We start from the raw sequence: 15,553 nt of genomic DNA on the forward strand, positions 1-15,553 counted from the left end.
GACAGACTGCACAGAATTTGAGGACTGTCTCAGAGCTTGGCACTCTGAGGACTGCTAACCCTTAGTATTGTAATTATGTTATTTTTATAATTCAGGCATGTAGCAGAGAGTGATTGCAATGTAAAGGAATAAATGTTCTGTCAGTAACATGAACACTACCTGAATAAATTATTGGTGACAGGAAGCTGTACACTTAAGAAAATGAATCTACACAAACCATATGTCTTGGCATTGATCTGGATGACAGTAATGCTAAAATACAATTGATTAGGTCACTTGGCCTCAAGTTGCTCCAGGGGAGGTTTAGACTGGATATTAGGAAAAAAATTCTTCACGGAAAGGGTTGTCAGGCATTGGAACAGGCTGCCCAGGGAAGTGGTGGAGTCGCTATCCCTGGAGGTGTTTAAAAGGTGTTTAGACGAGGTTCTTATGGACATAGTTTAGTGCTAGAATTAGGTTAGGTTATGGCTGGACTCGATGATCCTGAGGATCTCTTCCATCTGAAATGATTCTATGATTCTATGATTTATCTGAAGCACAGGAGAGGCTTGATTTCGCTATAACATCTCTCTATATATATTGTTATAACAATGTTTTGCTATATAACATCTATAACACTATAACAACAATGCTATAGCATCCCTAGGAAGCACACACCAGGCACCTGGAACCCACTGCTTCAAACCTACCAAGGAATAAGCACTCAAGTATCTTTGGAAAAGCTTTGTCCTGCCACGGACTCACAGGGAAGACAGATGCCTATGACAGGTCTCTTGTTAAAACACGCATGTAAGGAACAGCAGCAGACACAGAGAAGTTTTCTTAGCTGAGAAGTAGCCTGCAACTGCTAGCAAACTTTCCATCCAAATACCTAGATTTCAAGAACGAGGCCAAGTTCAGCATGTTACAACAGTTCACATGCAGTTACTATTAAGTGTGTAAAATACTTGTGCCCCTGATCTACACAACTTGTAGGACGAACAAGCAAAAAGAACAAAAGAAGAATGACTTAGATGTGGAAAATTATTGAAACAACTATTTAAGTACTCCATTCGTAACCACCTCATCTGTAGCAAGGTGATAAGGGGCAACCATTTTAAGTCTGCCAAAGTCAAATTGAGTCAAACTAATTTAACTGCTTTCTTTGGCAGCGTCCCTGGCCTATGGAGCAGTTTGCAAACTGGTAGCAGGAAACTGGTAGCTTCAGGGACTGTTTGGGGACGTGATACCAGAAAACTACTGGGAACGCAGCAGTGACCACAATTTGGTAGTGGCAGATGCGGCAAGGGTAGAGAGTTGGGACACTGCTGAGAGGGCATCAACCAGTCAACGTGGAGAGGAAGAACAGACTGAATCTCTGGCTGTTGGCAGCCATCCTCTCAGGTCGCCACTTCTGATTTTTCTCTTGCCTAAAGTCAAGAGTGGGACACTCCAAAGTAACTCCACAGAGTGCTGTGACCTGTTTGAAGCACAGCATTTTGAGAAAGTTGCTGCTAAATTAATGTCTTAGTGTTGAGAAAAATGTAAAGAAAGATTAAAACATACCAGGTAGGTTGAGCCTAGGGATGACAGAGTTGATGAGGACAGTCTTCAGATACATAATAGACTGGCATAAAAAGAATGGTGATCAGTTATACTCTGTAATGTCCTTGGTCCTTTTAGGTTAATTCAATATGTTTGGGGAATCACAGAATCACAGAATCACAGAATGTTAGGGATTGGAAGGGACCTCGAAAGATCATCTAGTCCAGTCCCCCTGCCGGAGCAGGAACACCTAGGTGAGGTTACACAGGAAGGGCATCCAGGCGGGTTTGAATGTCTCCAGAGAAGGAGAATCCACAACCTCCCTGGGCAGCCTGTTCCAGTGTTCTGTCACCCTCACTGAGAAGAAGTTTCTTCTCAAATTTAAGCGGAACCTCTTGTATTCCAGCTTGAACCCATTACCCCTTGTCTTACTGTCGGTTGTCACCAAGAAGAGCCTGGCTCCATCCTCGTGACACCCACCCTTTATATATTTATAAACATTGATGAGGTCACCCCTCAGTCTCCTCTTCTCCAAGCTAAAGAGACCCAGCTCCCTCAGCCTTTCCTCATAAGGGAGATGCTCCACTCCCTTAATCATCTTTGTGGCCCTGCGCTGGACTCTCTCCAGCAGTTCCCTGTCCTTCTTGAACTGAGGGGCCCAGAACTGGACACAATATTCCAGATGAGGTCTCACCAGGGCAGAGTAGAGGGGAAGGAGAACCTCTCTCGACCTACTAACCACTCCCCTTCTAATACACCCCAGGATGCCATTGGCCTTCTTGGCCACAAGGGCACAGTGCTGGCTCATGGTCATCCTGCTGTCCACCAGGACCCCCAGGTCCCTTTCCCCTACACTGCTCTCTAATAGGTCATTCCCCAACCTGTACTGGAACCTGGGGTTGTTCCTGCCCAGATGCAAGACTCTACTCTTGTCCTTGTTATATTGAATTAGATTTTTCCCCACCCAACTCTCTAGCCTGTCCAGATCTCGCTGGATGGCAGCACAGCCTTCTGGCGTGTCAGCCACTCCTCCCAGCTTGGTGTCATCAGCAAACTTGCTGATAGTACACTCAATTCCCTCATCCAAGTCATTGATGAATATATTGAACAGTATTGGTCCCAGAACTGACCCTTGAGGCACTCCACTAGATACAGGCCTCCAACCAGACTCCGCCCCATTGACCATGACTCTCTGGCTTCTTTCCTTCAGCCAGTTTGCAGTCCACCTCACTACCCGATCATCCAGTCCACACTTCCTCAGTTTTGCCGTGAGGATGCTGTGGGAGACGGTGTCAAATGCTTTGCTGAAGTCAAGGTAGACCACATCCACTGCTCTGCCATCGTCAATCCACCTTGTTACGTCTTCGTAAAAGGCTATGAGGTTGGTCAAGCACGACTTCCCCTTGGTGAAGCCATGTTGACTGTCCCTGATGACCCTCTTATCCTTGATATGCCTTAAGATGGCACCAAGGATAAGGTGTTCCATCACTTTCCCAGGCATGGAGGTGAGGCTGACCGGTCTATAGTTGCCCGGGTCCTCCTTCTTGCCCTTTTTGAAGACCGGAGTGACATTTGCTTTCCTCCAGTCCTCAGGCACCTCTCCCGTTTCCCAAGACTTGGCAAAGATGATGGAGAGTGGTCCAGCAATGACTTCAGCCAGCTCCCTCAGCACCCGCGGGTGCATCCCATCTGGACCCATGGATTTATGGATGTCCAGATTGCTTAACTGGTCCCTAACCCAGTCCTCATCAACTGAGGCAAACTCCTCCATTGCCCTGCCTTCCTCTGGGAATAAATAGAATAACAGTGACATGCTACAAGAATGCTGTGGAATCTGCCATATGGGAGGCTTTTGAACAACAGGGGGAACAAACGCCAGTTAAGAAAGCTCCAAATAGAGTCAATGTGCTTCAGAAAATGGGAGACTGAATAAATGGCTTCTACAGTTTCCTTACAGTCATGTTTGATTCTACAGTTAGCATTAACAACACTTAAGCTTGCACGAAGTCATGACATTTTTGAAGGAAATTAAAGGAAGAAAAAATAATTAAAATAAACGATGTAGATTTTGCAGCTTAAATTTAGCAAAATAATTCCAATAACTTGATCTTTATGTGTTAACATTGTTATTGTATACTGTCAACATCACTATAACCAGCTCAACAAATGTAGCTGCTATTTTCATACTTTTTCTGAAGAGAATTGGGTACTAATAAATTAACATAAAAATAATTTGCTTTACTGCTAGGGATTTTATATTACAATTTAGACTCAGTTCTATTTGTATATTAGTCTTCAATGGGAACAAAAAGAAAACAGACTCTCAACCCAAATAAACAAGCAAAACCAAAACACTAAAATTACTAATGACAATGTACAATCATTTTCAAAAATGCTGGTATTTTATGAATTCCTGAACACTGTAATTCCAAACCAGAGTATTTTATTTCCACTTGTCATCAAAATACCGATTTGTTTCCAGATTGGAGTAAAACCTCACAGAGGAAAGGAAGGTTAAAAACTGTACATAAGGCTTCTTTTACCATTAGTGTTCAGATGCTTATTGGGTTCTGGAGGCAATGTGCTATAGTAATAGATATAAAAATATAAAGACATCTTTATTAATGAGGTATGCATTTGTTCAGATCAGGTTTCTTGGGATACAGCCTTCTATTTGGATTTCAGCTGGCCAGCCACCATATCTGTTGTTCTTGTCAGAGTGATTTATCTGTAAAAAAAAAAAAATCAATGTTTGGTTCACCATTAACAAACTAGTTTGTCAAACCTCATACAACAGAAGGAGGTAATGGGGTAGGACTGAGAAGCTAAGTAGCACATTACATATCTTGCTTGACGTAACAGGTGCAGATTCCACCAGTTTCTCTCTCGATCAGAGTGCTTTATTTATTTCTAGATGGCTGTCATAATATACACTAAATTGAAAACCTTGTTTCCTGCAGAAACTCTGTAATGTGAAGATTGTAATAATATTCTGGGAAAAAAATAACTATGAAAGTTTCACATGCCTTTGGAGGGAATCAGTATCATCAAGGGAACTGACCTCTGTATTGGGTTTTCTCATTTCTGTCTGCCCCTCTGTCATACAGATGAGCACTGCTGGGTTTATAGAAAGCGAATACAACAAGGTCACAGATACAAACAGAAATCTGATTTTAAAATGGTATCTTTAGTCCTCCTGAAGTCTGAAGGCAAGTTACTCAGGAAAGTTTTGTGATGCAAGCATTGCTATATGTGTATGGCTAATCTGAGACAGTCCCGTTTTCATATAAAAGTCTCTATTTTTATGAAGGCCTTGGATTTTTTCCTTAAGTCTCTGTACAGCATGTCAGGTTGGACACTTAAAAACTGAGACTCTAGAATTGATGGTCACCTCTGAAATCTGTCTACAGATGATTTAGTGCTGATGTGGTAGAAGCCAGTACTGTATGTGGTCCAGATCCAAAGCAAAGGAAGATGACAGATTGGAGTCATAGAATAGTTGGGTTGGAAGGGACCTTCAAAGGCCACCTAGTCCAACCCCCCTGCCATGAGCACGGACATCTGCAACTAGATCAGGTCACTCAGAGCCCCGTCCAGCCTGGCCTGGAATGTCTCCAGGGATGGGGCATCTACCACCTCTCTGGGCAACCTGGGCCAGTGTTTCACTGCCCTCACTGTGAAAACTTTTTTCTTTCTTAAAGAACTTGTTTTGTATGACTGAGGCTTACTGAACAGACTACAGTTATTATAACTAACCCACGAAATCTGCACCTGAAGGTTATACCTGATATACAGACAAATAAAAATTGAAAATAAAATTAACCTGACCTTTTCTTTTTGGATATAATCTGGCAGCTTGAAGCCTTTGGCAGCTATAAAAGCCCAGCTGGACCTGAACTTCATATTCTGTATTTCTTTACTTCCCAGCTCTTCTACTAATTTTTTGGCATCATTTTTCAACCTAGGAAAATTTAGTGAAAAAAGAGTTAAAAATTCACGATGTGAAAAATGATGAAAAAAGGCACAGCTGATTCATGCCTTACATTAGGATGTCAGCAGAAGCAACAATGAGAAGTTTAAAAAATCCTGAGAGCTGTCTTAGTAGCATGCCATTAAACTTGCAGAGCGAAATTATTTTTCTTCCTCCTCTCTACACTCCTGATGTTAATACAACCTGTTCGTAACAGCATAGCAAAAAGAAAAATATATCTTAAATACTATTTGATGTTTCAACCCCTCTTAAATAAGGACAAGAACATCAAATATTTATCAATCAAATGATTGTTTCCCTTTTAATTACCATACCATGAATTCAAATAAAAGACCCCTAAGATTTGAAAGCACTTGAAGAATCAGGTTAAGATGTAAGAAGGAGTGCAGACTAGGTGCATTAAAACTGGAGGTGTGGGTACCTTCTTAACAGAAGTTGTGACCCAGAGGTAACAGCATTGCCCTTTATGAGGACAACTGGTGCTTTTAAACTATCTATCCATCTGTGGAATCATCAACATACGTGATATGGGCAAGCACTGAATGGACATGGAATCAAAACCTTTTAGGCAGGAAATGAGAGAACAATCCTGAACAATCATTTCTTTCTGCCATGATGCAATAATGATTTTCAAGCTATTCATTGCTCTGTTCCTCAGCCTGTCATGAATAACTTGCTTACCGGGTGCTTCCATCATCATGAGTCACCATCAGAAGGAGGGACCCTTCTGGTGCATTTTTAATGAAAGTCATCATCTCTCCCGAGTGGTCTGTTGAATCAATTACACAACCGATTATTCACTACATGATATCACATTGCATCTACTTTCAACTCGTTTTCACTTTTTGGCCTTGCCTATTCAAGATGAGACTTAATTAGGCAATTTTTCTGTTTACAGGCAGGGGGCCTAATCCTGAAAGACGCAGAAAGCTGCTGGCTCTCACAAAAGGCTAGGAGGGCATAGATTGATCTGCGTTTCCCAGTAGTAAACAAAGATACATCTGAACTTCTACAAAGGCCATTTACACCCAGGGTAAGTATATAGATGCTTTCTTATGTCTACTTCATGTAATATTATACATGCAAGAAAAACATGGAATAGTCCAGGAGAAGTCATTGGTATTTTGTGTGCTTCCTACTACCATGCCATCTGCAGAGCTGAGTTCCACACTCCACTGTACATCCTTTCATTAAGTGGCAGCCTATTTGCAGCACTAAGATATTTATTGGTTTTGCAATTGCTAGACATAGACAAGACACTTGTTTTCTCTACAAAAAAAAAGTAACAGGAGCCCTGGAAACATTACAAGATACATACTGTATTATAAAATTGTAGCTCCATGATTAGTCCCAATGTGATTTCTATTCATGCACATAAGGTCACAAGTATTCTCAAGTGGTCAGAGAATCGGCTTCCAGTGCCTTCTCTTTCTCCTTACTAATAGGTAAGGAAACCGTTATCATTCAGAGTTTGGAAAATGTGCTAAAAGCTATTCTTAAAGAAGATTATCCTTCTATCTACACAAAGGGATGTCAAGAGACAGACTAGCAAGTTTTGTATGACGATTTTACAATTAAAATTAAACAAAATATGCAAGGAAAAGGAATTTTGCAGACAGAAGTATCTGGATATGGTACCTGTTTAAGTGCTATTCCTACCAGACTGAAATAATGGAGAAAAAGGACAATTAAAAAATAACAATTTGACAATTTAAGAAAGAACGAAAGAAAGAACGAAAGAACGAAAGAACGAAAGAACGAAAGAACGAAAGAACGAAAGAGGCAGCAAGACAAAAAAAAGACAATTAGATATCTAAACCAACAGGAGAAATTCAGCTTTTCAGGTAAAATTTGTCATCATATCTGACCAGAGCATGTTTTATGAAGACAATGGCTGTTTATTTCTAGCTAATTCCCTTCGATAATACAATCACAGTCTTTTGAAAGAGCAGGATAATTATTTAAATGTAAGTCCTTTCTTAACACTGAAACACTAATAAAAGCTCTATCACATTCTTTTCCCTACCTCCTTCCCACATGTCAAAAAATCGTACCGATGTAACTTTTCCTGTTCGATCTGTAATGCAAAAAGTCATGTAAATGTAAGAAAAACTGTTAAATTCAATCAGCACATATAGCAGTTTCAGCTAAAGCTAGGCAGCTCTAATTTTGTGTATCATTGTGATTCTGAATGTATGTTTTTAAATTGGAAAGAATATGGAATGACGGAAGTTTAAGATTTGGGAAGAATATTTTGTTTTGTGCAGTCTCTGAATCATCAAATGTGACTAAAAAATTGTATTACATTTTATTTTAAAGAAGGAATTCATTTTACTGTGTAGTTCTATGTTTCACAACCCTAAATAGGAAAATTAGTTAAGCCTAAGGCTACTTGAATGGGCTTAACACTATTCTGCACAGTGTTTTAGATGTGCAAGCTTTCAAACCATTTGGATCTCAGTGGACAGAAGAAACTTAACACTCATCATTGCTGTACCAGAAATGAAGCATGCAAACAATTAGTCATTCCAAAACATTTTGGTCAATATGCATAATTAATTATGCTGCTGTTCAGATGGCTATCTTTGTTTAAACAAGACATATATTATACAATTGGAAGCAATTTTCAAATTTCTACATGCATGACAACTGAATTAATTGGTTTTCACTATCCAAGACCCATATCCCTGCTACATGAGGTCTTTTCCATTTAGAGGGCATCAGCTCATTTCCAGTGAGAAGATCCAGCAGTTCCCAATTAATTTCTGTCTTATCTTTGACCTGTATACAGTGAAATAATGAAGTCAAATTCTTCTGAACATAGGATTTTAAGTGGCAGATTTATCATGCTGATGAAGGGGAAAGGTAGCAAAAATCTGTCAGTGGTAAAACAGTGTTCTAGAACTGGGCTACTTCTGAGCGGTGATCACAAAAAAATGGAAAAGGCTGTAGTGAGGACCCCAGAAATCCACAAATTTCTTTCTCTCTATATATATATTTTTAGCTTGGGCTTAACAGTTCTGTCTTCCTTCTTACAGAAGGCCATGCACATTCAGAGAAGGAAGAGCTACCATTATGGAATAAAATACAAATGTGATGCCATAGGAAACTTATTGAGCACAGTCATTAGCTTGGCTGATCTTATTAGAGGACATGTAGGAAATATCTCTACAAATGGGTTCAAGATAATGGACAGATTTACCTGCAGATGGAGGTGAAGTGTAGCTAAAATGATTACATGTGTGATGAAAGAAATGGCTGTTTAAAAATGTGTAAAATGTAATATATCACTTCTTTTTCCTCACTAATATCAGATGCAAAGACAATAGTTACCTACCGCTATTTGCTATAATCCTGCTTAAGCATTCAGGATGATCATTTGCCCGCTTACTCTACACCTCTATGCTGAAAACTCATTTTTTAACTGTTTACCTATTATAACCAGCAAAGTTTTTATGATTCCTACTGGAAAAAAATAATGCAGTAGTTAACTGGGAAAAAAAAAGCAACAGATTCTTCTCTATGGAAATTTCTCCTAGTAACTACAATAAAATCATGCAAGTTTAGACAAGGTCACAATCTTGCTTAGCAATACTGGGACCAAAAAACTGGAACGTAAGTGTTTTGTGATCAAACCCAAATGACTGTGCATCTGAACTCTCTTTCTTCCACGCCCCTCGCCTCCCTCCCATTTAGACATTCATTTCTGTCAGGATCCATTATTGAATACACTGCACTTCACCACCATTCCCATTCATCTACATTAAAACGATGCCTCCGGATCTGGAATAAACTGCACCTTCTGCTTTCTAATAGCTCCTATTATAAGCAAAGACATATAATGACAGTTTAATATTAATCAAGCTTTGAGTCTCTCTTGCTGTCCAAGTCTGGAAAAGGCACATGTACCTTGGGGCATAACTGCAGTTCTCAGTTACTGTTTGACCCTTATCAGTGGAGCAGTAGGTAAGAATAGTTTTTATCAGGGACTGGACCTGAAAGTACAGTCTTACTGCTGGAGATCATGGATATTTTTGCTGTTACACAAGAAGCAGTTCTTTAACAGAATATATATATGCTGCTTCTATGTACACGTTTTCTGTTTTCATATATTGATTATGGAAATATTTCTTCTTTTTTAATCCAGAAGACTATTTCTCTAAAACATGGATTTGTTTTTCACACATTTAAGATGAATCAAGTTTGAGATTTTTTCCTGTCCTTCCATACTAGCTAGGAAAAAAAAACCCGAACAAACACCCTCCCCCCAACCCCAAGAACCTTTATAAATTATTGCAGTACAAACATATGTCTCTTGCTAACATTTTTTCTCTTACTTACAGTTAACAATGGCAATGTTTATACCTCTTCCAACATTACCCTTCTCTTCACTTACGAGCCTGGAATTGAAATAAATAGAGTATCAGCAGAATGCATCCATCCAGAAGCTCTGATCCAAAGTTATATTTACCAATGCTAAGTCACTTCCTGATGCCTGTGTTTTCTTCAGTTTTTTAATGCAAGACTTCATAGTAAACAAGAGCTACGGCTTAAAAATCTTGCACATGGTATCACTCAGTTTCATTCAATGATGTACAATGAGTCTTTCAAAATGAGCCAGATCAAGAGAGTACTTTGCACAAATGCAGCCAGAAAGATAAAGAAGGAAAAACCAAAACAAAACAAAAAACCAACACCAAAAAGCAAGATAAAATGTAATTTTGTGGTAGTATTCTATGTGGACTATATCTACACAAAAGATCACTGCAAGGTTTTGAAGTCACTCTACCCACCCAATTTGAAAAGCCATGAAAGAACCTGACTTTCAGAAGGTGTTGACCATTCAACATAGCATAAACTGGCAATCCTGAACCATGAAGATTAAAAATCATACTTGAAACTAACAGTTGAATGCAGCTTATGTAGAGGAACAAAGAAAATAACCTGAGATTAAGTAATTTTCTTTTAAAAAGGGGGTGAGAGGTAAGGGTTAAATACTGTCAGATATATTCTGAGTTTATCACCAGAATAGGAGCCCCTTGGTAGGAGCTTACTTGCTGCTAGTGAACCAAAATGAAACGCCCTTCTTCACACTACAAAGTACTTCCTTAGACTTAAAGTTAGACTGGTACTCACAGATCATCCTCAAAACAAATTTTTGCTAGCTTTGCTTTGCCACCACCGCTAAGAATCCGATAGGCGTAGCTCCCAGGGGAGCAGGGAGACCAGTGATCACACTTCTGCCTTTTGGGGACTGGGGCTACAACAACAAAGATGAGAAAATGTTTTCTTGGATGCTGCATGAAGCTCAAACATATATACACAGAACCCAATTCTGCCAGTTTTCCAGTATCATGGCAACATTATCATAGATTTGCCTGGGCTTTAAGTTGTTGACTTTCAAACAGCTACTGGGACCAAGAGCAAGCTTATCTAGGAAAAAATGGCCCATGTGGTGTGATCTGATTTGAGTCTAGAGTCATTATTTTGTACTAGTTCATATAAGAGGAAACAAGGGCTAGAGCGATGAAGTATTCCTACCAATAGCTTGAGGTTAATAGTTATCATTCTTATTAAGCCTTTTTCACACAATAACATAGTCACAGAATGAGAAAAATGTACACATTAAGCCACCCAGTCAGATTAGAGGAAAAAAATAATGAGGATTTAATCACGAAGTTTAGTTAGTGATTCAGCAGTTTACCATAACTGTAACATACATGTGATTGAACCAAAGCCCCATGTGTAGCTTTTGCTTACATGCCAGTGTTCTTACATTACTATTCAATTAATTATATTTGCATACTGGCAAACATAGGTTGACATTGTGTTTCTTCAAAGATAGTATCTAAGAAATTGTTCAGACTTGCATTAATTAATTAAATTTACACAGCCAACATCATTCTTACAATAGCACATACCAAATCATTTATTAGCTAACAAGCCATTTGTCATTTACCGCGTAAACACACAACATTAGATCTAGTATAAAGGAAAATGAAAAAAGTACAACTACATACCTCTCAACACTGGTTTCTTTCCAATGTCTTGAAGATTAGCAATAGAAAATGTTATTGTCTCTTTGGGTACAAGACCAGCGACTAAATATCCCAAGTACCAAGCAGCCAACGATGCCAAAAAGAGCCCTGCTAATTTCACAGGACCTGCCACAGTAAAAAACAACAACAAACAAACAAACAAAACCCAAAAACACAGAGACATGAAGATATTTTCATAGCAACACACAAAATCTTGTATTTTCTCTGACACTGCTACACAAAGTGGCTATTTTATTTCTGATATATTGTGTTAATTGCAGCCTTCAGAGATGAGGTGATAGAGTATTTGTTGCATTCCCGCCTCTGACAACCCCCTTTGTTTCTAAAACTTGATCTTCAAGCAGAAAACTCCCCACAAGACTCCCTTCAATCCACACCCATAAAACCTCAAAGAAACATGAAGCTCAGCTTAATCCTAGAAGGATTTTGACTTTGAAAAGTACCAGATACCGCACATGACTGTACAGACAATACACAGTTACTATTGATTTTCTATGACAGGCAGACACTACAGGAATGGTTTAAAATGCTAACCATACAGGGAACTCCCTCCATTCACCCTTTTGACATGCTGGGTAAAAATAACTGAAGCCCCAAATAATCTCATTCACACAATGAGCTCTGACTGCATTCAAACGTGACTAGAGTGGCTGTTTCACCTTCTCTCAGTTATATCACAGTTTCCATGGACTGTATTAAGGGTGCACCAACACACTACAAAAACAACAGGATCCACAATTTCCCTGACCATGAGTAAATAGAAAACAATTCCATATTGGCTATTTCATCTTCCTCCTCATCAGAAATGCTAACATGCACTCCTGATCTGCAAGAAATGCACCACCTCATTTATGATATCGAACAAGGAAGTATCACACTGCAATTGTGAAACATTGATTTGATGCCATGTGATAACTTCCTGATCTGCAAAGAAACATGTGCTTGAACAAGTTCAACCGATATGTTCACTTTGCCAACCTGCTAGAAAATATTGTGTATTATCTAGCCTAAATCTTCCTAGTAACAGTTTACACTCGAGAAGATATTACTTTCTTTCTTGAAACTGCCTTTACAAATGTAAAGATTTCTGCCCTACCCCTTTTCTAGAATAAGGCCAAATTGTCCACCTTTTCTCCTGAAGTCCTTTTTTGCAGATCCTACTGCTCTCCCGTGAATTCTGCCCAATTGGTCTGTCTTTTAGTGCAGAATAGACACACTAGTCCAGCACACACATTCTGGAGGCTCTAGTTCTGGCTATTCATGCCAGAAGAAGTTTGAATCTTTTTCTTAATAGTAGACTTTATTGCCTGAGGTTCTGTTTCTAATCCACCATAAAGACCAGGTCATTTTTCCTGTAAGGATTTTACCTCTCTAGTTAGTCCCTATCCTGTATTTCTGCATGTGGTTATTCCTGAATTCTACCTAGCATTAAAAACAAAAGGTGTAACGAAACACTGCAGAAAATGCAGATTGGTATAGCTAGCACTGAACAGTACTATCGCCTGACCTCTCCTTTTGTTTTAATCGCGATGGAAGTAGTAAGTGGCCCTCTCTGACACAATCATCTCTAACAACCAGAAGCACAGCTGTACTCCAGCCCTTGAACCTCAGTGAGGGAGAATGTGGATAATGATGAACATTGAAGGTTCTTCTGTAAATAATCCCAGTTTCTTATTTTCTGCATCAGCAAAAAGGAGGGGAAAAAAGAAAAAGCAAGTAAAACCTTTTAAGGTACTGATCTGAGCTATTAAAATGTTCTATGTCATATTTAGGAGTCATAAGTGTGTGCATTTGTGTGACTGTGAGGAAGATACTGTGAGAAATTTACTATATTTTCATCAAAGGATTAAGATTGAGAAAGTAATATAATAGAATCATAGAATACCAGTTTGGAAGAGACCACAAGGATCACCTAGTCCAACTCTTTCTGGCAAAAGCACAGTCTAGACAAGATGGCCCAGCACACTGTCCAACTGAATCTTCAAAGTGTCTAATGTTGGGGAATCTACCACTTCTCTGGGGAGATTATTCCAATGGCTGATTGTTTTTATTGTGAAAAAATTCCCTCTTATGTCCAAATATACATAACGAATCTTCAGAGATATAACAAATTCCCCAATTATTACCTTAGTCTAAGAGAAATCTGTCTCACTCTACCACTAGCAGTGATGCAAACCTGCACTAAAATAATACTCAAAATTACTCCAACACGTAATTCATTCAGTGAATGTGAACATGAACCCTGACAAAGTTCATGCACACAAAGAGGAAGATGCAGGAACCATGCAGAATGAAACTTATTTTTTGGGGGGTGGGGGTGGGGTGCACTGTAAAGATCTATGAGACCATCAGTCAGGTTTTATTGTGCTTTTTCTGTTGTTGACTTAGCAGGTGTATCTTCACAATGATTTTGCACTGGTTTTCATCAAAACTATGGAGCGACTGTTGCAAAATAGGCTCAACACCATAGCATTTTACCTAAGTAGAAGAGAAAGTCCAGAATATCTAGCTTCTATTATTATATTGTATTTTACTTAAACTGCAAGCTTCTTAAATGGTTCTAAAATATGCTTTTTAAAGATTAAAGAATACATTTACCAAGTTTCCCGCAAAGTTTGTACTTAGTTCTCAAAATTGTTAGAAAATATTTTTATTGCCAACCATCTTCTGGTTTTGCTTTCTTGGATTCAGAAGGCACTGGGGGACTGGATTGAACCTATCTGCTGGGTCCACCTGGAGCTCTTAGATTTAATGAGGTTACACATCCTGCACACATATAGTTTTTGTTTTGGTTTGCTTTTTCTTGAGTACCTGCGTAGAGATGCATAAAACCCTACACAATAGCAGCTAAGCAGTTAACTGAGACAAGGTAGTTAAGAGAGATTAAAATTTGCTATCCACAGCAGTTAGGAGTTACCAAGTCCGGTCTAGATTCACGAAAGCCGGACTGTGCTTTTGCTGATGTTGGAGGTTGTGGCTGCTCAGCCCAGTACCCAGGAGCAGTAGGGGGATGGTGTGCCGCAGAAGGGATCGTTGTGCCCTGACAGGTAGCACAAACCTCCCTGCTTCCGTGTCTGCCCCGGAGAGGTGACGCAGCCGGAGATACCCGGCAATACTCACGGTGCCAGGGAGACAAGAGGGCAGAGAGAAGCAGGGAGGAAGAAACCGTGCGGGCAGTCCGGGTGTGGCAGGACACGTAAGACAGCGAAGTAGAAGGAAAAGAAAGTGATTAGCAGTCCCACCTTACAGCAACTCCCAATTTCTTTTCTCCCTCAAGTGCTCACTTGACCCTTGGCAGAAACTAAAGCACTAAATGTAAGCACTTTTTTTGGTGCTTAGCTGACTTGAAATGCCCGCGCTCCCACACCTCGCAAATACACACTTAGCTGTACACGACAGAATTTTAAAAGGGGGGAAAAAAGGCAAGAGATTTAAGACTCGAGCTTAAGTTATTCCAACCTAAAAATCTGTGTGTCCATCCCTTTTCAGATGCTGGCCAGGAGCCCAACCGCGAAACCCAGCACCGGCCTCCCCGCCCCGGACCGTACAGCCCTCCCGCTCCTTCCCCGAGGCGAGCGGGGCCTCGGCTCGCCCGGCCGGCCGGGGAGCGGCTCCGGGGCACCCACCTGAGGAGAGCGCAAGGCGGGAGCGAGGTGCCGGCTGCCTCTCCGGGAGCACCGGGCGGCGGCACCGGCGCCCTCCGCGCCTCCCTTCCTCACTCGGCGGGGCGAGCCCCCGCCGCCGCGGGGCTGCTACTCACATTGCCGCTTCGGCCACATTATTCAGGACGGGGGCGGACTGCTCGCCCGTCCTCCTCCTCGTCCCCCTCTTCCTCTCGGGACGGGCAGGGTCGACCCCCCGCCGCGTCCTGCAGCCACCGGGACGTCGCTGGAAAGGGAGCGGCCACCTGTCAGCTCCGCACCGCCCCGGCGCCGCCGGCGGCACCGCAGGGCACCGCACACCGAGTCCCGCACCTGGG

The 15,553-nt window shown here is 40.7% G+C and overlaps 1 protein-coding gene across 1 annotated transcript; it reads right to left on the minus strand.

Annotated features, from left to right (window-relative positions):
• Positions 1-4,165: 4,165 nt before the first annotated feature.
• FAM3B (FAM3 metabolism regulating signaling molecule B) lies at positions 4,166-15,353 on the minus strand. The gene is made up of 8 exons (XM_065658395.1): positions 15,335-15,353; positions 11,536-11,679; positions 10,652-10,775; positions 9,857-9,915; positions 7,542-7,592; positions 6,197-6,284; positions 5,353-5,485; positions 4,166-4,252 (listed from the first exon to the last, which is right to left on the minus strand). The coding sequence occupies exons 1-8, from the start codon at positions 15,351-15,353 to the stop codon at positions 4,166-4,168; spliced, it is 705 nt and encodes a 234-aa protein (XP_065514467.1).
• Positions 15,354-15,553: the final 200 nt, after the last annotated feature.

The sequence above is a fragment of the Caloenas nicobarica genome, chromosome 1 (genome assembly GCF_036013445.1).
Source record: "Caloenas nicobarica isolate bCalNic1 chromosome 1, bCalNic1.hap1, whole genome shotgun sequence".
In the NCBI taxonomy this organism is placed as follows: Eukaryota; Metazoa; Chordata; class Aves; order Columbiformes; family Columbidae; genus Caloenas; species Caloenas nicobarica.

Excerpts from the sequence above, each read along its gene's own strand:
- FAM3B (XM_065658395.1), bottom strand. Across the intron at positions 6,285-7,541 it reads TTTTGACATGTGGGAAGGAG|ACCACTCGGGAGAGATGATG; the intron begins GTAGGGAAAAGA and ends TTGATTCAACAG. Across the intron at positions 4,253-5,352 it reads ATTATATCCAAAAAGAAAAG|ATAAATCACTCTGACAAGAA; the intron begins GTCAGGTTAATT and ends TTTTTTTTACAG.